This window comes from Polyodon spathula, unplaced genomic scaffold (genome assembly GCF_017654505.1).
Source record: "Polyodon spathula isolate WHYD16114869_AA unplaced genomic scaffold, ASM1765450v1 scaffolds_796, whole genome shotgun sequence".
Classification (NCBI taxonomy): Eukaryota; Metazoa; Chordata; class Actinopteri; order Acipenseriformes; family Polyodontidae; genus Polyodon; species Polyodon spathula.
The window spans coordinates 207,487-232,500 of NW_024472283.1; the positions used below are offsets into that span (position 1 = coordinate 207,487).

At 45.0% G+C, this 25,014-nt stretch overlaps 3 protein-coding genes across 13 annotated transcripts in view; all 3 read left to right on the top strand.

Moving 5' to 3' along the window:
* Positions 1–10,512, top strand: part of scn8ab (sodium channel, voltage gated, type VIII, alpha subunit b) — a 57,613-nt gene extending 47,101 nt beyond the window's left edge. For 6 of the 9 annotated variants that reach the window (XM_041241593.1, XM_041241592.1, XM_041241596.1 and 3 more), the window contains exons 21-27: positions 1,461–1,583; positions 6,503–6,787; positions 7,200–7,253; positions 7,908–8,045; positions 8,289–8,393; positions 8,607–8,877; positions 9,299–10,512. In XM_041241593.1, the coding sequence (XP_041097527.1) occupies positions 1,461–1,583; positions 6,503–6,787; positions 7,200–7,253; positions 7,908–8,045; positions 8,289–8,393; positions 8,607–8,877; positions 9,299–10,452 (2,130 nt within the window). In that variant the 3' untranslated portion in view covers positions 10,453–10,512. The remainder of the gene's footprint in view (positions 1–1,460; positions 1,584–6,502; positions 6,788–7,199; positions 7,254–7,907; positions 8,046–8,288; positions 8,394–8,606; positions 8,878–9,298) is intronic. The other 3 variants (XM_041241599.1, XM_041241597.1, XM_041241598.1) reach the window with 1 other exon arrangement.
* Positions 10,513–20,947: 10,435 nt separating this feature from the next.
* On the top strand, positions 20,948–23,345 carry LOC121308895 (methyltransferase-like protein 7A). Its single transcript, XM_041241618.1, has 2 exons — positions 20,948–21,563; positions 22,804–23,345. Exons 1-2 carry the CDS (start codon positions 21,069–21,071, stop codon positions 23,035–23,037), a joined length of 729 nt encoding a protein of 242 aa, XP_041097552.1. The 5' UTR covers positions 20,948–21,068; the 3' UTR covers positions 23,038–23,345.
* Positions 23,346–23,486: 141 nt separating this feature from the next.
* The window catches only part of LOC121308872, a 6,326-nt gene continuing 4,798 nt past the window's right edge, over positions 23,487–25,014 (top strand). For all 3 annotated transcript variants that reach the window (XM_041241549.1, XM_041241550.1, XM_041241551.1), the window contains exon 1: positions 23,487–24,913. In XM_041241549.1, coding sequence (XP_041097483.1) covers positions 24,778–24,913 — 136 coding nt within the window. In that variant the 5' untranslated portion in view covers positions 23,487–24,777. The remainder of the gene's footprint in view (positions 24,914–25,014) is intronic.

A 25,014-nucleotide genomic window follows, 5' to 3' on the forward strand; every position in this document is an offset into this window, starting at 1 on the left:
TACCACTGCTATATATATATATATATATATATATATATATATATATATATATATATATATATATATATATATATATATATATTTGCTTCTGGCTCTCTTAAAAAAATCAAAAATCGCATACATTCCTGAACTAAGCTCAGATAAAGATTCCACCTTTGTTAGACTTTCCCTTCTGTGGACTGGTCAGCTTCTCATGTTGTGAAATCTTGCCGTGTTTTTGCCGAGTACTGTCGGTGGCTGGAAGGAGGTGTTGCTCCATCTGTTTTATATATTTATTTATAAAACATAGAAGGAGCAGCTCTTGGAAGATGCAGTGTGTGCGGCCGGCCGCTTGCATCTCTGAACTGCACACGCAGGTCTTGTCTTCAGCAGATGTGCTCAGCAACTGTGCATTATATCTATTTATAGGCTAGAGCAGGGGTGTGAGACCCGTAGTGGGGTGCAGTGTCTTCTGGCTTTCCTTCCACCCCAAGCTCTCCATTAGCTCTGATTAATTGATGAATTGAACACATTTAACACTTCTCTCCGGGCCTCAACATGTTTCATAGGCAGTGCGCCTTGAATGGAGATATAAACTGAAGAGATTTAAAAAAAAAAAAAACTAATCAGAAGTTGTCATTTTTAAAGAAAGAGAAAATGCAAGCGGAGTTCGGACAGATCACTGCATTTTTCAGGCAGGCCCACTTTTTTCCAAGGTCTCCTTAATTATGCCAGTGCGGTACAGTTCAGTAGCAGACCCTTGAACCCCCCTGCCCCCCCCCCCCTCTGATGTGGTGATTGAGTGGTGGTCCAGCCCCCTGATTTAATAACGATGACTGTGATGACTGTTGACAGTGCTTGATCAGTATCTACCTGTATTCTTTCTCCCAGGTAGCTGGTATTTGTGTGTTTTGAAAATGTTCAGGAGATTTACAGTTTCTCCGTTCCACGCTGGGTGGGGTGGGGGGGTGGGGGGTGGGCGGGGGGATTCCGCAGCAGTTTAAAACAGGCCAGGGTAAGGTTCTTCTTCATGGGCTCTTCCTTCAACAGGTCGTCCCCCCTGTCCTTCCCCGCCCCTCCCTTTTCTATAGCCTGTCTGTGTGGTCTCCAGTTTTCCTGCCTCTTCACACCTGTATTACCTTGTGTTTGGATCTTATGCCTCTCTCTCTCTCTGTCTCACTCTCGTTCTCTCCTTTTCTCAACAAACATGTGTTTCCTTCTAGGTACCAACAAGTAGAGAGAGCTGGTGTGTCGTCTGCCCAAACACCCGGGGCAGAAACAGTTATATACATAGATATATATATATAGATATATATATTTACATCTATAGAGCGATATACCTTACTGTACATATACACACACATATATATATATATATGATATATATGTATGTATATTGACTGTTGTCCAGTTGCTATCCTCCAGCGCTAGGGGCTCTCTTCTAACAGTCTGGAACCTCTTTTCCTTTTGTGTTTCAATAGGTCTCAATAATCAGCCTTATAGCTAATGCCCTGGGGTACTCGGATCTAGGTCCTATTAAATCACTTAGGACACTAAGAGCCCTGAGGCCGCTAAGAGCGCTGTCACGTTTTGAAGGGATGAGGGTAAGAGAAAGCACTAAGGAGCGGGTCCTTCTGCATGCGTATGGAACAGTTTAAGCATGCTAGAACCGATCAGAACTCGGGGGAGCTTGAAAACAAACAAACAAACAAACAAACAAACAAGAACAATCACCAAACTTTAAAAAAAAAAAAAAAGAGAAGTCATGATGCAGCTGCAGTATTTTTTAAATTGTATTTCTTTTTTTCTATTTGATGTAGACGGATATATTGTATATTATCCCCTCCCTCCGCTCACTTCTGCTGTTTTGCTTCCAAATTATTAAATTGCTTTTGTACTTTTAAGAACAAGAAGGAATAAAAGGAACAGTAAAAACACCCAACCAAGAAAAAAAACCAAAACGAAACAAGAGCGTTAAAACAAAAATAAAAGAAGCTGCCTCATCACGTTTTGTGCAATTTTTTTTTTTTTAGAATAAAAATTAATTTATTTGGGGGGAAAAAAGAAAGGGACACTCAAGCCACACGCCTTGTCGTCTGGAGAGCACAGCGCATTATTTGGCATGTTCTCGTTTCGCTTGGCTTCTGTACCTCTTGTGTTTGAGGGGATCCCTTACCCCCCCGCCCCACCCCCCGCTGTAGCCTGTCTAGGGGACCACCAGACAGAAAGAAGTGCAGTAAAAACAGAGAGTTCGGACGACCAGCGACGACCAGCTGATGTTGAGGTATTGAACCCTTGTGTTATCCTTTGAAGGAATCAGTCTTAATTGCAAACAAAACAAAACCAAATCTCGCGTTAGCCATTGGCTGATAGTCAGTGAATCAGTGAAAAAATAAATCCTGTTGCTAAAAAGTTTTGCACCACCTGGAATTTAAGGATTGAGACATAATTAAAAAAATTAATTAAAAAAAAAAAAAAAAAAAAAAGCTATATGTACATAATTTCAATTTTTTTTTAAATTTCATATCATGTAATCAAAGAAACTACTAAATTTTATATTGAAAAAGTCTACCGGAAGCCGTGATAGTAGTGCAGTACTATCTCACTTTCGCTTTCAAAATGTCACCTTTTTCAATTGTTAGTTTTTCATTAAGTATATGGAAAACTACAAAATGGTGTTCAATATATTAACACAACATTATTGAGCAGGTTTCATTCGATCTTTACGAATCAAAATGTGTTAATTCTATAGGGTGATGCAAAACTGTCCTCATGGTGAAAGCGCATTGCAGGGGTCCCCCAGCCTCCTCGCACTCCTGTCCAGAGGCTCGCTGGCGCTTCTGGTTTTGTCTGGTCGTTCTCGTTCTCAGTCCGTCTCCCGGCCGGTGGCCACGTCTCGTACAGTTTGAGCTTTCCTTTCACCCTTCCTCCTTCGCACCTTGCTGCACGGTACCTTGAGCTGCCGCTGTCCAATCAACTGCAAGGTAACGCAAAATGAGGATTTCAGCCCATGGCGTCTATATGTTTTCTATTCCATACACATGCCAACCAAACACAGTGAAAGACTTACTGAACGAGTAAATCTGCTTTTTTGGGGGTTTTTTTGGTCCGCAAGGTAAGGTACCCATTACCGAAATGCTGGGGTTCAACTGAGAAAATTCCAAAAATGACAAGACTGAATTCAATACTGTGGAGAACAGCTGTGACTGGCTGTGCTCCGGCAATCCCAGAGCAATCCGGCTGTGCCCCCTGTCCCTTTAATGAACCAGCGGCTTTATTAATCTACCCGTCTGTACGCTGCAGCTCAAGGGAGATGAAGGGGTTAAGCAGCAGCAGCAGCGGTCTAATGAGAGAGCAGCACTCCTCTCACACTGCAGTCGCACTTCTGCTGGTAATGAACCCGTGGCTTTTGTTTCATCGTTTCCCTGCCCCTTGTAGATCAGCAATAAACCCCCCTTTCTGATATTACAAGCACACCAAAGCATTGGAAAAGTTGTCCGCTGTACAGAAGTGACGAGTATTCCGCCTGAGTGACAATCTTGGAGCTGGAACGCAAGACTGCACGCTTCGCAGATTCCCGCAGCCAGAAGCTTAACTACCTCTTGGCTGCGATCGGCTCCGTTTCATTAGCTCTGTTTACATGCACGGGTGCACAAGATTAAGCCAAGGAAACTAGACCTCTTTTTTTTTTTTTTTTTTTGAACTGCTTGTTAGATTTTATGTCTGGCCCTAAGCAAGCAAGCCTGAGTGTTTACTCAGGAAAGCCCTTTTAAAAGTGCAATGTGCATTCTTCATATTCGAGTATGAGAGGCGTGAATAGTCACGTATATAAGTTTGCCACAGCTAATTTTGCAGGTGTGTCACAAGTTTACTATAGTTTGCCCTAACCATAACTCTCGAGGCTTTAGAGTGCTGACCTGTGCTTTACCGTGCTTTCACTGTGCTATACTACACCTGCCTGTGCTTTAACCAGGGAAAACCTTTCTAACAGGTTCTCTCCAAATGCAGAAAATTAGAAGCACCTGCCAAATGTAGCACATACTTTTATGCACACGGCGCCTCCCTTGCTTGACTGTACCGTTAATTCAGAAGCCATGCAGACTTGCGGCTGTAACCTCTGGGCAAGGTTTTGTAATAATGAAAAGATTATATGTATCTCTCACTCTCTCTCTATATATACATATAGTATAGACGAATTGAAATAGGATTGTCATTTTTGGATTTCAGTAGTTGTTCTAAACGAGCGAAAGCGTTTTATATGCAGTGGGTAAGTGGGATTGCATGGTTCACGTTTGTTTCAAGAAACAATTCATTGAATGCAAAGATTCCATGAAATGGCCCCTTACTTAAATATCACAGCCTCCCCCACCCCCCAAAATTATTATTATTATTATTTTCAAATCCAAGCCAGCATGGAGACTGAACTGCTCCCTCCCTTAACCCCTGAGAGAAAGGGCGCTCCCTCCAGTCCAGGGGAGGCTTGAGACATGGAGACTGAACTGCTCCCTCCCTCAGAGAAAGGGCGCTCCCTCCAGTCCAGGGGAGGCTTGAGACATGGAGACTGAACTGCTCCCTCCCTCACCCCCCTAAGAGAAAGGGTGCTCCCTCCAGTCCAGGGGAGGCTTGAGACATGGAGACTGAACTGCTCCCTCCCTCACCCCCCTAAGAGAAAGGGTGCTCCCTCCAGTCCAGGGGAGGCTTGAGACATGGAGACTGAACTGCTCCCTCCCTCACCCCCCTAAGAGAAAGGGTGCTCCCTCCAGTCCAGGGCAGGCTTGAGGCACGGAGACTGAACTGCTCACCCCCTGTGATAAAAAGGGAGCTCCCTAGATAAATATAATTTTGCTTAATTTGAAGTGCATGATCAGATCCTAACTATTTTTCCAATGTCTTGTAAATAGCACAACAATTAATATTTAAAAATATTGATTACAGTAAAATAAAATAAAAAATAACAGTTGGGGAGGCCACGTTCCAAGAGAAATTCTCCGTTGACGTGTTTCACTTGCATTTATTATAATTAGTTTTTAATGATTGCTATTTTGTTTTCGTTTAAGCAAGCCCCTCGCCTCGTCCTTTGAGTAGATAGGAACAGAGTTCACAGAGTGCCCTGACTGCCATTGAGAAACGAGAGCAAAGCTACGCAACACGCATGCAATAATCGACTGCCAGTGCACAGTGTGTTTTTCAAAGCCATGTTCCCTCTGACGAGTCAGTAATTGGGGGATTACAGATTGGACTGGGAATCCAGATGCTGTGCAGTAGATGAGAATTTATTCACTGGGGGAGGGGTAACTTATTTCAAGTCTGTTGAGGGATCACGAAGATTTTTTCACCACGTAAGAATTTGGCACCACTTCATTTTGAGTGGGGTGTTTAATGTGCAATGACTCATTTGCTTGAGTTTAGTTCCCTATTAATAAGCGGTCAGTAGCTATACTGTGCATGTGTGTCTCTATCATCACAGCCTGCCATTGGAGCTCACATTTCATAAGTGTGTTGAGTATGTTTCTTTGAGGCTTGGTAGTTTCTCTCTGTTATTGGCAATCGTGACATGATTTTTCTCATAGATTTATATTTCATAAAAAATCTGTAATAACCTGTTCGAATGAAAGACACAGACAGACAGGATAGTCTCCCGTCAGCCCGGAGTTCCTCGTGATGGTAGATGGGAGCGGGTGGGTTAGCGGGAGTCTGCTGCACTTAGATCTGTTTTCAATAAAATCTTGTGCACAGTCTGTTTACACAAACTGCGCCGCTGAGTCTTAGAGGGGATATGGCTTTAATTAACCCAGCCTGCAACTTGCATGCTCAGCTATTTGCCTGAGTCTTGCTCGTTCTGCATAATCACTGATACCACGCGGTATATTGTCCGCTAAGTCACTCTTCATGTTGAATGGAGGGCACTGGATGGGGGTAGACACTGTAGCTGTTGAATGTTGAAAGGAGCGAGGCGAGTCCCAGGCGATAGGCTACCTATAAGTATGTTCCTGTAATGTGTACACAGTAGCAATTCGTGGAAACACTCATGAGCAAACTGCAATGAACACAAACAGTCCCACCATGGATATAGTGGCTAGAACAGGCAGGCAGTGGGTGTGCTGAGCGACTCAGAGCCAAGATTTTTTCCGCTCGGTTCTCCGATTGGAATCTGCTCCATAGCGCTCTGAGCCGATCAGGAGGGGCGGACCCGGGCGGTCTGATTGGTGGGTCCTTTCACACACCCAGTGCCTGACACTGGCCGTGGCCACTCAAAACCAGCAATCAGACAAGTAGGTGCGCTTTTATTGTGCTGGGCTCTGCAGCCCTTTAACTAAAAGAAATCAAACAAAAGCAAAATCTGCATGCTGTTGCGCGATCCAGAAAGGCCCAACATGCATTGTTGCATACATGTCTATAGGTGTCCTTAAACAGCATACAAGTACGTAGCTGAGCTAGGCTCCCTCCCTCGCCCCCCTGTTGCTTTAGAAGCAGATTCATCTCACGCCTCTCTACCGCTCTTTCTTCCCTGCTCTTGCCCCAGGTGGTCGTCAACGCCCTGGTGGGTGCAATCCCTTCCATTATGAACGTGTTGCTGGTGTGTCTCATCTTCTGGCTGATTTTCAGCATCATGGGGGTGAACATGTTTGCCGGCAAGTACTACTACTGCTACAACGAAACCTCGGAAGAAGTCTTCAACCACACAGAGGTCGACAACAAGACCATGTGCGACAGCCTGATCAAGCAGAACTTCACCGAGGTGCGGTGGAAGAACGTCAAGATCAACTTCGACAACGTGGGCGCCGGCTACCTCGCACTGCTGCAGATTGTGAGACGCCGCTTTCATTTCTCGCTTCTCTCAAGGTTTTTAACTGTGGAACTCTAGAACCAATCCAGCCCTTAAACTTGACATCGAAAAGAAAAACGCTTATCGTTATGTCTCGGAGGCAGGTCCTCCTCCAGCTGGATGATGTCACGGTTATGTCAGAACAGAAAGTTCGTTCTGAGAGGTCCCGAGGTTCCTAATTTGCAGATAAACTCACCTTCCCTTTGTCTCCAAGCAGCACTGGTTCTGCTGCACAGACTGATCCCACAGATATTGTGATGTGTCTTCAGCAGGGTGATTAGTGTTGGAAATGTAGTGGTGTTAGTTGGAATGCTTCAGAAAGTCTTAAGTTGGAACTTCAGAACTGGCTTTATGTATTTATGTATTTATGTAATATTGTATTATTTTATAACAGGCCACTTTTAAGGGTTGGATGGACATCATGTATGCTGCTGTGGACTCCAGAAAGGTAGGTCTTGTTTCGGTTTGTTTTTCCTCTGACCTTTGACAAAACTCATGTCTTATTATTTTTTTACCTTCAAACATAATTTAGGAGCTGCACAAAGGGCCCGTATTTTGATGAAAGGCGCTGCTGGACTCGGTTTCTTCTAGTTTCAGTAACACTGATGAAGGCACTAGCATTAGAAACGCCTGTCTGCTTGACTCGGTTTCTTCTAGTTTCAGTAACACTGATGAAGGCACTAGCATTAGAAACGCCTGTCTGCTTGACTCGGTTTCTTCTAGTTTCAGTAACACTGATGAAGGCACTTCTGCTGGAGTAACACTGATGAAGGCACTAGCATTAGAAACGCCTGTCTGCTTGACTCGGTTTCTTCTAGTTTCAGTAACACTGATGAAGGCACTAGCATTAGAAACGCCTGTCTGCTTGACTCGGTTTCTTCTAGTTTCAGTAACACTGATGAAGGCACTAGCATTAGAAACGCCTGTCTGCTTGACTCGGTTTCTTCTAGTTTCAGTAACACTGATGAAGGCACTAGCATTAGAAACGCCTGTCTGCTTGACTCGGTTTCTTCTAGTTTCAGTAACACTGATGAAGGCACTAGCATTAGAAACGCCTGTCTCAGTTTAGTTTCGCTTCACTCTGTATTTTTTCCCCGCGCAGGTGGAACAGCAGCCCATTTACGAAGACAACATCTACATGTACATCTACTTCGTCATCTTCATCATCTTCGGATCCTTCTTCACCCTGAACCTCTTCATCGGTGTCATCATCGACAACTTCAACCAGCAAAAGAAAAAGATAGGTCCACTTTTCTCTGAGCAACAAAGCGCAAAGGCAGACGCTAACTGGGAGCGCTCAATCAATAGAGTAGCACGCTGTCAACATTGGGTTGGGGTTGGGTTGGGGTTAGGGTTAGGTTAGGTCGATGGGGGGGGGGAGTAGATGGCATTCCAAGTGAGAATTGCATTTCTACCCTAGCACAGTGTCCAGCTTCACAGCATCGTGCTGCGATTGTAACCAGTTCTGTTCTTTGTCCCATACTTTGGAGGTCAGGACATCTTCATGACAGAGGAGCAGAAGAAGTATTACAACGCCATGAAGAAGCTGGGCTCCAAGAAACCACAGAAACCCATCCCCAGGCCTCTGGTGAGTGATGGTTACAGGAACAGCAGCCCTTAGAGAACTCCCCATAGGAAAAGCACTACAAAGTGTAATAAAGCACAGGGAAAGCATGGTAAAGGAGGGGGAAGCATTGTGGGGGACTGCCATTGGACCTCCTTAACTGGGGAAGGAATTGGGGGATGCAGTAATACCAGTGGAGGATTTCCACCCTTGTTCCCCTCTTCTCTTCCCTTGTAGAACATCGTGCAGGGCTTGGTGTTCGACTTCGTCACCCAGCAGGTGTTCGACATCACCATCATGATATTGATCTGCCTCAACATGGTCACCATGATGGTGGAGACGGACGACCAGACCAAGGAGATGGAGAACATACTCTACTGGATCAACTTCATCTTCATCATCGCCTTCACCACCGAGTTCGTGCTGAAGCTCTTCGCCCTGCGCCACTACTACTTCACCAATGGCTGGAACATCTTCGACGTGGTGGTGGTCATCCTCTCCATCGCGGGTGAGTGGCGAGTCCCGAGTCGCTGACGTTTCCCTGTTTTAAAACAAGCGCTCAAGCTTGAGAGCGGGCTGTCAGCTCCAAATCCACTCGCGGGGGAGCTCCACGTGGAGTGGATATCAGCTTGTACCAGCTTGTACCCCCTCTCTCTCTCTCTCTCTCTCTCTCTCTCTCTCTCTCTCTCTCTCGTCTTCCGCCTTCTTCAGCTAGTATGGTAGAAATAGCTGGGTAGACTGATGCTGTTCTTTAAGTGTGTCATATATATATATATATATATATATATATATATATATATATATATATATATATATATATATATATATATATATGCATATGCGCATTGCTCTTTCATGGCTCCCTGAGTGCCAGGTTTCTGCACATTGCGAGGCAGAGCTGTAGCACGCCCTCCTCTCTCTCTCTGCAGGCATGTTCCTGGCCGACATCATCGAGAAGTACTTTGTGTCCCCGACCCTGTTCAGGGTGATCCGTCTGGCTCGCATTGGGCGGATCCTGCGTCTCATCAAGGGGGCGAAGGGGATCCGCACCCTGCTCTTCGCCCTGATGATGTCCCTTCCTGCCTTGTTCAACATCGGCCTGCTGCTCTTCCTGGTCATGTTCATTTTCTCCATCTTCGGCATGTCCAACTTCGCCTACGTGAAGCACGAGGCCGGCATTGACGACATGTTCAACTTCGAGACCTTCGGGAACAGCATGATCTGCCTCTTCCAGGTGACCACTTCGGCCGGCTGGGACGGGCTGCTCCTGCCCATTCTCAACCGGCCCCCCGACTGCGACCTGACCAAGGACAACCCGGGCAGCCTGGTCAAGGGCGACTGCGGCAACCCCTCGGTGGGCATCTTCTTCTTCGTGGCTTACATCATCATCTCCTTCCTCATCGTGGTCAACATGTACATCGCCATCATCCTAGAGAACTTCAGCGTGGCCACGGAGGAGAGCGCCGACCCGCTGAGCGAGGACGACTTCGAGACCTTCTATGAGATCTGGGAGAAGTTCGACCCGGACGCCACGCAGTTCATCGAGTACGGCAAGCTGCCGGACTTCGCCGATGCGCTTGAGCACCCGCTGAGGGTTCCCAAACCCAACACCATGGAGCTGATTGCCATGGACCTGCCCATGGTGAGCGGGGACCGCATCCACTGCCTGGACATCCTGTTCGCCTTCACCAAGCGCGTGCTGGGCGACAGCGGGGAGCTGGACATCCTGAGGCAGCAGATGGAGGAGCGCTTTGTTGCGTCCAACCCTTCCAAGGTGTCCTACCAGCCCATCACCACCACCCTGAGGCGCAAGCAGGAGCTGGTGTCGGCCATCGTCATCCAGCGAGCCTACAGGCGCCACCTCGCGAAGAGGGGCTTTGTGTGCAAAAAGCGGCCAGCCACCACCAAGCTGGAGAATGGAGGCACCAACCCCGAAAAGAAGGAAGGTACCCCTTCCACGGCTTCCCTCCCGTCCTACGACAGCGTAACAAAACCGGACAAGGAGAAGCAAGAGGAGGTCGAGGGGGAAGACAAAAGGGAAAGAGGCAAAAACCAAAAAGATGTCAGGGAATCCAAGTGTTAAAGAGTGTGACGATGATGATGATGATAATTTAAATAAATAACTACATACATAAATAAATAATACTTAATAATTAAAAAAAAAAAAGAGGACAAAAAAAAACACAACAAATGTACAGATTATTTCATTTGCAAGTTAAAAAATAAAAAAAAAAAACTTAAAAAAAAAATAAAGTATTGTTTACAGATTTCCATGATGCAGAAGAGCAACCTAACTTTCTACAGCTGAGAGAACACACGATGAAAAACCAAACGTAATCGAGCTTACTGTGTGACCACGTTGCATCAAAATAAACAAAACTGAAGGGAGCGAAAGAGGCCTGTGCTGCCTGTCATCAGACTTCTTTGGGAACCTCCTGACCCAGGAAAATATATATAAACAAAACGACAGGCAAGTGGAATCCGTGCGTAATGCGCAGGAGAACGCGACTGCAGACTAGCGGCTGCGAGAGGAGATACAGGACCTTTTCTGCGCGGACGGACAGATTTCTCAATTTGTTGATCAAGGAAGAAGGAAACACAAGAAAACGAAATGAGAAAACAATATAAAGCGATTGGGGGGGGGGTGGCGGGGGGGTTGTTTGTTCATATTGAATATACTTGCATCTTTACATTTATTTGAAAAAGAAAGAAAACAACAACAACAACATTTAGCCCATGCCACCTGTTCATGGTTTCTTTGTTACACCTGCATAAAAAACAAAAACAAAACACAAACGTTTTTTACACGGGCTTACAAGGTTGACCGGGGTGTTTGGGTGGGGGGGGTGGGGGGGGGGGGTGAATTAGCCCCAAGGTGAGTCTGATTAAGGACTTGCTTGGGCCCGGATTTTTCCAAAAAAAATTATATATAATATAAAAAAAAACAAAAAAAAAACTACTACTAATTGTGCTCGTTCAATTGCATAGAAACGACTTGCATGACGGCATGCTGTGATCAGGAATCATGCATGATGAATCATAGTCCACTGACAACCCTGTCCACGTTAGTGGTTTGGGTGCAGGTTCGAAGCTTTCCACTGGGAATCGAGACCACTTTGAAGAAAAAAAAAAACAAAAGTTAGACAATATTGGGGGAATAAACCAAATGTATACCACGCCCTTCACAAAAGAGCATTACCCAGCTGTACAGATCTTTTCATTCAAGCCTCATTACTAGAAACAATAAAGAGAGGATGGTGTACAGTTCAGCCGGTGATGTTCATAGCATTTGACTCGACAGTCATTGTTTCACATTAAAAAAAACAAAACAAAAAAAAAAACAATATAATAGTCTACTGCTCTGAATTTTATGAAAAAAAGGGAGTTTTTCAAACAAACAAACAAACAAAAAAAAAAGAAACACCACGAACGAATGGCTAGGTTGCATGGAGGCGAGAGGGGCAGGGGCAGCGTGTCCGGAATGTGACCCTGTTACACCAAACTGGGGATTACAATCGACGACCATTTGTATCTTGCAATATTCATTTACTCCAGATCACAGTGTAGAAACACATGCTTTTGGGTTTTGGTTTGGTTTGGTTTTGTTTGTTTTTGGTCACAGGGATGCTCTGTGTGTGAGTGTGTGTGAGTGTGAGTGAGTGTGGGGTCTTTATGGGTGAGTTTGGGGCTCGAATATGATCACTAGGAAGAGAAGAGGGCTGTGTCGTGTCACTGGGTTGATGCTGTTTTTATCATTTATTTCCTTTTATTTATTAAGTTGTTGTTATTATTATTATTATTATTATTATTATCCCTAAGCCTTTTTTCATAACTCACCCGCTATGCAGCAGAGCAGCGGCACTTTGCAGATGCATGTTTTTACTGCTTCTATAACCACATATAATATTTAATTACCATGTTTTAAATAATAAAAAAGAGAAAACAAAGACGGGAACAGGTAGTATTTTTTATCCAGACACAGCCCCCCCCTCCCTGTGCCCCAGCCCCACCACAGCACCCAGCGGAGATCAGACCATCCAACGAGTTATTCCAGAACCGGACCTGTGGTTCTAGAACGTTCTAGAAGATTTCTTGAAGAGGATGACGAGTTGTTGGTTTGGGGGGGGGTTGTTCCTCACTTGTTCCTCAAAAATAACTCTAGGGATTTGGTTTTGATATTGTGTCACATAGATAGATAGATAGATAGATAGATAGATAGATAGATACGAAAGGGAATTACAGAATGTTCCTTTTTTTTATTTGTTGCAATGCTAAATATATTCTAGAATCATCAAGTAATAAAACAGCTGCTTTAAACGGATGCGAGCCTTTATTATTTTCTTGTTTTCGTAACCTGCATTTAGCAGTTATGTTGCCAAACCCGCCTACTGTTTTTCAACAGGTGACGCGAGGCTGCATCGGAGGACCTCGATGCACCGAGTGACAGCAGAACAAAGAAGGGTTCCTGTAGGAATCCCTGCTTACAGCTAGGATACGAAGTGTAGCAGCAGAGCAAACACATAGATATGTACAGAAAGGGGCTGTGCTGTGAACTGCACGAACTGCATTCACTTCTGAAGAGCTCAAAACGCTTTTTAAAAGAGGAGATTATAAATAATGGAACATAGCATTTATTTATTTATTGCATGCATTTTTTTTTTTTAAAGTAAATACAAAAAATGAAATACAAAATGAAATGAGAAGGAACTGGCGTTCTGTTTGATACCGTTTGTCACGACGTTTTACATGTGTTTTATTTAAATATTATTATTATTATTATTATTATTATTATTATTATTATTATTATTATTATTATTATTAATGAAAGAAAACAACTTTGCTCCTTCCCAAAGCAACAACAGAAAAAGGGCTACAGACAGACGGACAATCAGACAGATAGACAGGCAGGCAGACAGACAGACAGACAGGCAGACAGACAGACAGGCAGGCAGACAGACAGGCAGACAGACAGGCAGGCAGACAGGCAGGCAGGCAGGCAGACAGACAGACAGGCAGGCAGGCAGACAGACAGACAGGCAATGTGCATTAAGCTCAGTCTATGACCAAATTGTTGGGTTATGGGTAAGGTATGTGGTTTGCTGTGAAGTGTGGTGATTGAGGGGTGCCCTCGACCTTTGTGACTGGAGCACCTACAGCAGTGTGCAAATGTGTTACAGCACCCCATTGCGAAACCAAACCCCTGAACTGAAGCTTTTGGAAAACTGTCAAAATAGGCCAATTAGTGATTAGTGTCTAATTTGATTGATGACTTTAATAGGCCACCCATGCAATTAATTTAAAGTAAGAAAAAGACATAGCCACAAATCATAAAATGCAGGAGACTTTTGAAGAAGTTGTTTAAGATGCCTAATTAAAGCACAAAGCGGTCCAACATTTTCCCACACCAGTGCCTGTTGCTTCTACTGATTACTGAGCGACAGTTGAAATGCTCACCGGCAGGTCGGTATGTAAAGGATGTGAATGACACATCTTCAGCTGTTCCCATACATTAACAGGTGGCTGCATGCATGTTTGATGATGTCAGAACCCCCTTGAGTAAATGAGGACTTTTTTCTGAGGGTTCGGTTGCATTTTTTAGAAGCCGTTGTTGGGTTTGGCTCTCGAATGTTAATCCTGCACCAGACTGCAAACACACAATCCTGATGTCAAGGAGGGGATCCAGGGACGAAAAAAAAAGAGAGACTGCCTGTTAGCGTGTGCGTGTGCGTGTGCGTGCGAGCGTGTGTGTGTGTAATGTTATTCAATTAATTTTTTTCTTCAATTAAACAAGACGACTCGCTGGTGGAGAGTAAGAGATCTGGGGGTTCTGTTCTAGCATCCTGCTGCCGGACTTTGTGGGGAAAAATACAGAGACATCACTGCTGGATGTTGTGATACCAGGAGGGGGTGCTGTTGAGCGTCGGGGTATTGGGGTAGTCTAGATGAAGGTAGCTGAGTTGGGTACTAACTGTCTCCACAAAGACTGACTTCTGTAAGGTGTGAAATTTTGGAAATGGAAATGATTTTGTTTTATAGTTGGCTTTTACCCCAAAAAGAAAAGCTGCTTTTTTTTTTTTTTTTTTTTTCATGCCCTTTTCTCTTTTATTTAAATGTGGTTTATATGGGAATCCGAAAGAATGAAATATAAGCTAACTGAAAATCAAGTGTCTTCCTGTGACAGTCATTAACAAAAGATTTAAAAGAAAGAAACAATAAAGCGAGTATGGGCTCCCGTGACTGATAATGCTTCAAGAGGCAAGCGTGCATGTGGACTGCGCAGCGCGCTGGTCAATACTGCTCTGTTCTGGACCTATGCAAGGAATCGCACGCCACATCGGGGCACTGCAAGACTAAGCCATTGCAGACTCCAGATGTGTTCATGTCTCGTCACACGTTCACTCTACTTATTTCATACAGAATGTGGAACTAACGACAGGCTTGAGGAAAAACTGAGCCCTGTTTTATTATTATTATTATTATTATTATTATTATTATATTATTATTATTATTATTATTATTATTATTTATTTCTTTACCATTTTTTAATATTTGTGTTTTTTTCTTTCTCCTGCCACAAACAGATGTAACCTGTATATGAAAACATTAGCGAACCTAACAAGTAGTTTATTAGTTAAAAAAAAATTTAAAATACATTTTTAAAAAAATAAAAAATATGCATGGTGGCTGACGATGATCTTACTCAGAACTACTGGATAAAACGACATTACTAACATAAACCAAACGAGAATAAACTGTAACCCTTTGTACTGTATCAGGTAAGGCTTGTGTGCTTTTGTGGTTTTCTTTTACAGCTTCAGAAGATGGTCAGACTCTTTCAGGATATATATATATATATATATATATATATATATATATATATATATATATATATATATATAATCTCACTCAATAAATGATTGTGGCATCTAATAGCCTTGCTGTGTCCGCTGTTGCTGTTGAAGCTGAGGGAACGCGAAGCCGATTTGTGGCTTGGAACTTGGTTTCAGGAGACTGTAGTTTTCAGGTCGCTGCACGGCACACCGGGGGAATCTCGGGGTTTGATAGAGCGAGCCTCAAAACTAGGTCTCCCCGAACCAGGTTTCAATAAGAGTTCATTAAAGACTGGACTGAGCACTTTGAAAATCCGTCCCTGTGCGTTTCAAAATCCTCTCCCTCCCTGTGTTTATATGTAGAAATCCAGCTCTTTGGCACTGCTTCGGACAGCGCTTGCTCCCGAGTTGCTCCCACACTGCAGTGGGTGGTTATTTCCTCGGCTGTTAAAAGCTGTGAGGCAGTCCTGCCTTCCATTCAAGCCAGGCTGGGATCTCCTCACACTCATCCCCCTTTAAAGCACAACCATCAAGAAGAAGGAACAGGCTGCATGAAGCAAAGTCATTGATCTCTCAGTGCTGTGCCTTCGCGGCTCTCTAGAATGAATGACCTGACCAAGGTCACGCGTACAGCACTGTAGCTGAGAACTGCACCCTAGCCTGCCTGCCTCTCAGTGCCCAGCCTCTAAACTTGCTCCCCTGCCTCCCTGTCTGTGCATCAAACAGTGAGGTTTCGATTCCTTCAGCCTTCTCGCCGCAGTACTTTGTTTCTCTGGCTGCTGGGTGGGGGTGGGGTGGTGGGGGTTTGCTGACTGGGGAAAGCGTTGAGCATCAATTCTCTCCAAGAGGAGGGAGAGAGAGAGACAGAGACAGAGTGTGGGCTGGGTGGGGTTGCATTGTGCTGGGCTCCAGTAGGAGTGGATAGTATTGGTACTTTGTTTGCTGTTGTGTGTGTGTGTGTCTGTGTTTATGAATCGCGAAGGAAGTAATGCTGCAAAGAAGCTGTGCAGATAGTACACACGCACACACACACACACACAGCACACGCAAACAAGCCCTGTCAACCACTGTGTGTTGTATTTTCCCAGCGCTGTCATCGATCCTCTGCAGCCTCTCTCTCTCTCTCACACACACACACACACGCTTTTTTTTTCTCCTCTTCCTGTGTGCAGGAGATGTGAGCTGTTCTGATTCGAGGGAGGCCCTGCAGTGCAGCTACCCTGCTGCAGCACTAGAGACTGAGTCAGCACAGCTCATGGGTGAATACATCAATGAGGGGATGGGGAAAGCAAAAAGATAGCCAAGACGCCTACTGTATTGCATGTGTGTGTGTGCATCTATATATATAATAGTGAGTTTACAGTTTATCGCTGGCTTGTCTTCTTGGTTGAGTATTTCTAGTGATTGATGAGTATCCTGCTGGGTCCTGATTCTCCTTGGATAAAAAGCAGTTTGTACCGTAAAAACCTGTGCATAGGACACACCGGTGTATAAGTCGCTCCCCCCTTTTTAGGACCCCCTAAAAATACCTAGAAACAAAGGTTTTTACAGTACTTGTGTGCATATATGTGTGTGTATGTAAGAAAAGAATCATAGAAACTTTTTAATTTATATATATATATATATATATATTCTGTAAAGGTGCTCCAAAAAGGATATTGTTAAAATTCTCAATAGCAGAATGAGGAACAGGGGAGGAGCATGTATTTAGTTTGATGTATTCTTTGTTTTTCTGACTCGGGTCTGACGTTGCGCCTCGCTTGCTTGTGCTGGGAGAAGCCGGGGTGGTGACACAGCCCTGTGCGTTGGTTTTGCACGTCTGTGGACAGGAATTATTGATTCTGTTTCCTAGGATAGACTCTCTGCGAGTTAAAGCTACAGTGTGATTCAAAGTGCTTCTGAGCGGCATTGCGAATGTATCGATTGCTCACTCTAGATCACAGTACGACATACTGTACAGCTCTGGTGAAAAGTTTTGCATCACCCTATAGAATTAAGAAAGTGTGCTGCAGTCGAATGAACCCTGCTGAATAATGTTACATTAACACTTTGAACTACATGCCACCACTTTGTAATTTACCAGATGCTTAACGAAAAAATGACATTTCCAAATCTAACATGAAATGCTGTACTACTGTTATGGCTTCCGGTAGATTTTTTCGATCTCATTTTGTAGTGATTACTTGATGTTAAATGCAAGCTGTATATTATGTTTATATAGTTTTTATATTAAATTATTATTATGTCTCAACCCTAAAATTCTAGGTGACACCACGTTTGTCCACAGCTGTAGTTAAATGTGTTCATCATATGAAATTCAATTATCAAGACACAGTAAATGGAAATAAGTAAGAGTTGCAGACAGATGGACCAGGGCACAGACAGACAGACAGACAGACAGATAGATGAATCAGGTCACAGACAGAAGGATCAGGGCACAGACAGACAGACAGATGGATCAGGGCACAGACAGACAGACAGACAGACAGACAGACAGATAGATGAATCAGACAGACACAGACAGACAGACAGACAGATGGATCAGGGCACAGACAGACAGACAGACAGATGGATCAGGGCACAGGCAGACAGACAGACAGATGGATCAGGGCACAGACAGACAGATGGATCAGGGCACAGACAGACAGACAGGCAGATGGATCAGGGCACAGACAGACAGATAGATCAGGGCACAGACAGACAGATAGATGGATCAGGGCACAGACAGACAAATGGATCATCTCTCTCTTTAATAAACCCCTGAAGACACACAAGGAACTGATCGTCTGTTCAAACGGTGTCTTAAAAATCCATTCGAGAGAGCGACTCGAGCATCACAAGGAGGAATCAAACAATTCTAGTGCCTTAAAGAGTTCAACTTTATAAAGTCAAAATAAACAAAATACATCCCATATAGCGCTGTGCTATAACAAAATCTCCCAAACCTCTTCTGTAAAAAAAAAAAAAGCAGCATGTGGAATTTCTAAGAGAAGATCGCTTTCCAGCTCCCCATCATGCGTGTACAGTATTGCATGAAGAGCACTGTCCTGTCCTGGCTGTTTGAATGAATTGCTCTACAAGGCGGGGCTGTGAACTGCGATCGAGTCCAGCTCTAATAGAATCAGCGACACCTTGTCTAATTTAGCTTTGTGTGGGACTGGCCAGGCGCCTCAGTCTCAGTCTTTCACAGGGATAATCCTGCTCTGGATTTGCAAATCCGCTCCAACGTCTCAAAACTGCGATTCCGCAGGACTGGGCTGATTAGCAATCCCTGATCTTCTGTGCAGATGCTATGCATTACTGTGGATTAAGCTAATCTATAACTGTGCCTTTGAGCTGCAGCAGGGCTGTTAATTATTATCGCACCGGATTCTAGACAATGAAATCAATGCCTCTGGGAGAATTTTAACACAGGGTGATTGCAAAGTAAATGCACCGCCTCGATGATATTTGGTGCTCTGATGTGGTGAAGTCACTTTCTAATCACCCTGGATTTTGTCGATTTATAGGAACTAAAGGGACTTCTAATCAGAGTAATCAAACAGTTGACTTAAATAAATGCGGTTAAGAAAGGAGAGGGGTGCGGAGAGGCGGTCTGTCTGAATCAGCACCTTCAGACACACCCTTCAGTAAATCAGCAGCTTCTGGGAACAGAGGGGGAGAGGGAGGGTAACACCCAGCACCTGCTAAACACTCTCTGTCTCTCTCTCTCTGTCTGTCTTTGTTTCTCTCTGTCTCTCTCTCTGTCTCTCTCTCTCTCTCACCAAGGATGCTAATAAGACTCCCGTTGCACAGAGGGTTGATCCATTTCTGGTTTCACTAGGAGTTTAATCAGACACATCTAGGCTTGTTACCTGTACACACTGTGGGCTGTTCAAGCTGACAGTAAAACCTGGACTGGGTGACGGGAGCTGCTGCTGCCAGCTGGGAATGAGTCCTGAGTTGGGGGAAAGTTGAAGGACACTCGCTCCACAACAGAGATAAGGCTGGCAGCCACTCCAGCACCTTTAGAAATGCGCCGCGCTGCCGCAGTTCACAGCACTGGTGAATGGTATAGAAGCGTCATGGTCAATGCAGGTCAGTACAGAGGCACGGACAGGCAGGCAGCAGGAGGGACAGACACGGTCAGAGCATTAAGGGTCCCTGTTTGTTTTTTAATAAGGCTCATGGCTTTGGGCTACAGAAGATGCTGGCTGAATGAATGGGGAGGTGGGGGGGGGTGCATTCTGAATGTAAGCCCCGCCCCAGATTCAGCCTGTACCATTTCATTCAAAGCAGGCAGCTTGTGCTGATGCAGCGGAGCGGAGGAGAGGCTGGGCTGGCTCAATACAGCACCAGGCTCCCCCGTGTGGACACGTGGGGGAACTGCACCGCGTCCATCGTTATTACAATGACATAACAGCAGCCTTAACCCGCTCAAGACTGCTAATCAATGAAAAAGAAATGCAATATCAGAAAGCATGCATCTATCTATCTATCGATCTATCTATCTAGTGAATAAGCACACGCATTTCCTATCTATATATTTTAGTCAGAACGAGCGCGCCACTGCATTATCCACTGTCCACAAAATAATTCATGAAGCTACACTCAAACTAATATAAAAAACAAATCATAATAAAACAATAATTTATGCTGATGGGAAGAAATAGAGGTGGGGGGGGGAGTAACGCGCAAAAAAACCGTCTTTCAAGCGATATTGATCCGCATGAAATATTCAAAGTGTTTAGTTTATTTATTCTATATTGTGCGCCGACAGCAGCTGGTGCAGTCTCTCTGAAACGTGACCACGTCACCAGTCGCCGCGTTGTTTCCCAGTCAGCTGTGGAGAGAGACCTCTGATGGACGTACCCGGCGGCTCTCGAATAGTCGGCGGAACGAATGCGCCCCCTGGCGCCTGGCCGTGGCAAGTCAGCCTCCAGTTCTACAGCTATCGCTCCAGACTGCACAGGCACGCCTGCGGGGGCTCCATCGTAAACAGCAGCTGGGTGGCCACGGCAGCTCACTGCTTCCCTAGTTCTCTACAGTGCGTATGACTGAGCGCTTTCCACATACATTGTATATACATAGACTGTATACTGTGTGCAAGTCTTCATAATGGTGCGTAATTCAATATGTTAACGCAACATTATTCAGGAGGCTTCATTCGACTTTATGAAGCAAAACTAGTTCATTCTACAGGGTGATGCAAAACTTTTGGTCAGAGCTGCGGATCGGTCTCTGAGGCGCTTTTGGTCAGAGCTGCGGATCGGTCTCTGAGGCGCTTTTGGTCAGAGCTGCGGATCGGTCTCTGAGGCGCTTTTGGTCAGAGCTGCGGATCGGTCTCTGACGCGCTTTTGGTCAGAGCTGCGGATCGGTCTCTGAGGCGCTTTTGGTCAGAGCTGCGGATCGGTCTCTGAGGCGCTTTTGGTCAGAGCTGCGGATCGGTCTCTGAGGCGCTTTTGGTCAGAGCTGCGGATCGGTCTCTGACGCGCGCTTTTGGTCAGAGCTGCGGATCGGTCTCTGAGGCGCTTTTGGTCAGAGCTGCGGATCGGTCTCTGAGGCGCTTTTGGTCAGAGCTGCGGATCGGTCTCTGAGGCGCTTTTGGTCAGAGCTGCGGATCGGTCTCTGAGGCGCTTTTGGTCAGAGCTGCGGATCGGTCTCTGAGGCGCTTTTGGTCAGAGCTGCGGATCGGTCTCTGAGGCGCTTTTGTTTCAGCAGCTCCGCTTATTGGCGACATGTGGGTATGAGCGAGTCTGGCTGCACTTCCTTGCTCACTTACCTTCCGGGTTACGATCAGTAAGGACAGCCCCAGGCTCTTTTTCTCTTGAGTTACTGCCTTGGAGACGGGATAGGACAGCTGCGTAGATTGAGACCCTGGATTTGAATCATGGGGCTGTTTATTGTTATTTTCACCCTTTTTTTCCAAATCCTGAGTTTGCCGCTCCAGTTTCTGGAGCTCGTCGGCATATACGGCTATTACAAGAAGATATTCCCGTACCTGCTTTTCAAAATCTCCGACTCTTACAACCGCAAAATGCAAGCCCACAAAAAGGAACTTTTCAGCCACCTGGCTCAGTTTTCCTCCCCGGGTGGCAGTCTGCTCCTGCTGGAAATCGGATGCGGCAACGGGGCAAATTTCGACTTTTACCCGGCGTCCTGCAGAATTATCTGCACGGATCCGAATCCCAATTTCGAGAGGTACCTGGACAGTGCCTTCGCCAAAAACAGCCACCTGCAGTTGGAGAGGTTCGTGGTGACGCCCGGGGAGAGCTTAAAAGGGATAGCAGACGGGTCGGTTGATGTGGTCGTTTGCACCCTGGTCCTGTGCTCTGTGAGAAACACTAGGGCCGTGCTCAAAGAAGCGAACCGCGTTTTGAAGCGGGTAAGTGATACGGACAACTCCAGATTAAATACACGCGTAAACAAGTAAGTCAGGCACATATTGTGCGAATTGGGCGCAACGTTTAAATACATCGGGACTTGCGCTTTATAGCAACAGCAGGATGCAGCTTTAAAATAAGTATTTCAGATTGTATTGAAAACGTTGTAATCTGTTACAGAGTGACCGGCGCTAGTTAAGTACCAGACTATAATAGAAAAAAAGAGAACACACTGTGTTTATGTAATTCCATGTATTCAAACTCAGCTGTTTAACGTTCAACGCAATAACGTTGAGTACTGTATCATTAAAGAGACCATTTAAAACGCCCTCATGGACAGTGGCACTGAACGGGTTACTATTTTATTCGCTGCCTTCACTACAATAAATCCATACTGGCAGAAACAGCTGACGATAGTACAAACTCTCAAGTCTTTATCCCCTAACGTTGCCACACCACACTATCAGAAAACTCGTTTTTTTTTTGTTTGTTTTTTTCTTGGTTGGAATGAAGCCCATCAGTTTTGACTTTGGATGTTAGTTTGCAGAGTTACACAGCATTGCACAACAGCACAGATACTGCTGTCTGGGCTTGAGGACCTGGAGGTTGTGCAAATGAGATTGCTGTCTGTCTGGATGCCTGCCGCTGTCCTGTAAAAACTTTGAGTTACCTGCTTTTGTAGGGCAGTGTAGTTGTTTAAACTCTCCCTGTTAAGAATGTGTTCCCCTCCTGAACTGTGCCTCCTGGCAGTTTCGCAAAGCCTATTAAAACAGCCGACGCCTCAGTTAACCTTATCGGGTGTAAACTGTGTACAGGGAGATATCACGTTGCTTTACGAGTGGTTTAAAAATAATAATGCTGAGAAACTCTGCTCTAGATCGGTGGTTTTCAACCTGTGGTCTGCGTGCTACTGAGATGGAAATAAGACTCCCGTTGCGCAGCAATGTGATCCATTCCAGGTTTCACTAGGAGTTTAATAAGGGCGCACTCGATCTTGTTGCCTGTGCACAGTGCGGCTAATCAAGCTCGTAGTAAAACCTGGTCTGGGTGAACCGGATGGGCAATGCATCAGCAACTACTGCTGCTGCTGCAGAGTCACTTACAATAGGACCTCGGTTTAACGTCACCCGAAGAACGGAGAAGATTGTAAAGCCACCGGTCAGAGCCTAACACAGTGACCGTGCAAGCTCGCCTTGTGTCCCCCCTCTCTCTCTCTCCCTCTCCCCTGTCCCCTCTTTGCAGGGAGGCGCGTTCTTCTTCATGGAGCACGTCGTTGCGGACCCGTCCACCTGGCTGCATTCCTTCCAGCACGTCCTGCAGCCGCTCTGGTACTATTTCGGGGACGGGTGCGAGCTGACCAGGGCCACTTGGAAGGAGCTGGAGGAAGCGGAGTTCTCCGAGCTGAAACTCAGACACATCCAGGCTCCGCTCATGCCGCTGATCAAACCCCATGTTATAGGCTATGCAGTGAAATAAACGAGAGAAAGAACGACCTTTCATAGGAAAGATAGTTTCACTCAAGAAATCAGCAGACTAGTCTAACATGCTGCTGTGCACGTTTAAACCATACAGTTAGGTACTGGTTCGGCACACGCACGCACGCACGCACGCATATATAACTGAAGATGCCTTTTTTGTGAGATTATAAGAACATTATGGAAACCAATCATTTGACACTCAAAGCCCTCGAAAGGGGGATCTTTTCACTGATGGTAAAAATGGCTTTTAATATCCAAATTGAATTTTTTAAATTGCTCTCCCAATGTATTAAAATGTATTAATGATATATATATAATATATATATATATATATATATATATATATATATATATATATATATATATATATATATATATATATAATATATTTGAAGACATTAAGCTTAATAAACGTGTTTTTTTTTTTTTTGTACACATTCATCAGGATTGATTAATTCAAGTCTGCTGTTTGTGGCGGGTGTTTAGCTGAGGGAACACGGACCCACTTCTCCAGTGCGCAGCGGCTTGAAACCTGGTTCCAGGAGACCTAGTCCGAGGCTGGCTCTATAAAGCCCCAAGTCTCCCCCAGCCTGAAACCGGGTCTCCAAGCTACAAGCCACAGAGCGGCTTCGTGTACCTCCAGCTTCAGGGTTGAAATAATGAAGTTATTCTTAACATGGTGTCATGATGATAAAGGTGTTCCCGTGATGCAAGACATCACCTTCTACAGTAAGTACATTATGACCAGAGTCTTTGAAAAGCAGGCAGCTTTTCAGATAACGCCAGCACGTTTTAGAACAAACCTTTCATTACAAACACTGTAAGGCGTTTGCAATGTTAATCCGGGTTTAATGACTGACGAGAATCAGCCAGGTGGCTAACTCCAAATTAATCGCCATGGCAACGAAAGAAGCTGAAATGTGTTTAAATCTGTCGGTAGATAACGGGACTCGGTCCCGTAGTGTTTTCGTGTTTCAAACCCAACCATGGACGGTTTAAATCGTTACTGTCCGTACCTAGTTTATTTTATACCATTACTGTGGAACGCAGAATTGCGCGTCAGTGTGCCCGATATGGAGGGTGTCGGGTCTTCAGTGGTTTGACGTTACCGTTGGACTAGGGGCAGGTAAGATATAATTTAAAACAAAACAAAACAAACAAAAAAGAAGCAGTCGCACAGTTTCATAACCGAGTTTAAGAAACGTGTATATATTTGCTCAAAAGAGCCAACTTCCCAACGTTTCGTGTATATTGTACACATTTGTGTTTGTATTTGTCACTGTGGCTTAGTTAGGAGCTTGGCTTCAGGAGACTGTAGGTTTCCAGCCACTGCACGGCACACCTGGAGAGACGCGGGGTTTGATACAGTGAAGCCGCCCCAGATTAGGACTCCCGATCACCTGAAGCGGGTTACAAACCGCTGTAAAAAAAAAAAAAGGGGGGGGGGGACACTTCGTGTGTTCCCTCAGTTTAATGTTTTTACAATAAGTATCGGTAAAGAAAGAGATAATAGGGTTACGTTTTTTATAAACACTTTTCACAATGTATCTTTGGAATAAAATTGCGCAAATGCTTCATTTTGCCTTGTGCAAAGTTGTGCTACACACACACACACACACACACACACACACACACCGCTTCCTTCCCGTGCTGACCATGGGCCAGTTTTACACTTTACTATGCCTCCTGTTTTTGTGTGTGTGTGTTTCATTATAAAGAGGAAGTCTGTAGCTCCTAGATGATAGCAGTGGTTACCCGGCAGGGTCGAGTCACTTGTGAAGAAGCAAAGCGCTCTTTGAACGGCGCTATGCTGCGCTGGCTGCTCCTGCTGTTGGCTGTGCAGAGCCTCTTCACCCGGGCACCTGCTGCGGAACGTGAGTCTGCGTTTATAGAAGCGCACTGTGATACTGCACAGCACTGTCTGAGACATTGCGCACCACAGAGAGAGACACACACACACACACACACACACACA

Bases quoted from the DNA above. Each gene is read 5' to 3' on its own strand.
- LOC121308895 (XM_041241618.1), top strand. From the start codon at position 21,069: ATGGGGCTGTTTATTGTTATTTTCACCCTTTTTTTCCAAATCCTGAGT. The intron at 21,564-22,803 runs GTAAGTGATACG...CCCTCTTTGCAG, and splicing joins CGAACCGCGTTTTGAAGCGG to GGAGGCGCGTTCTTCTTCAT.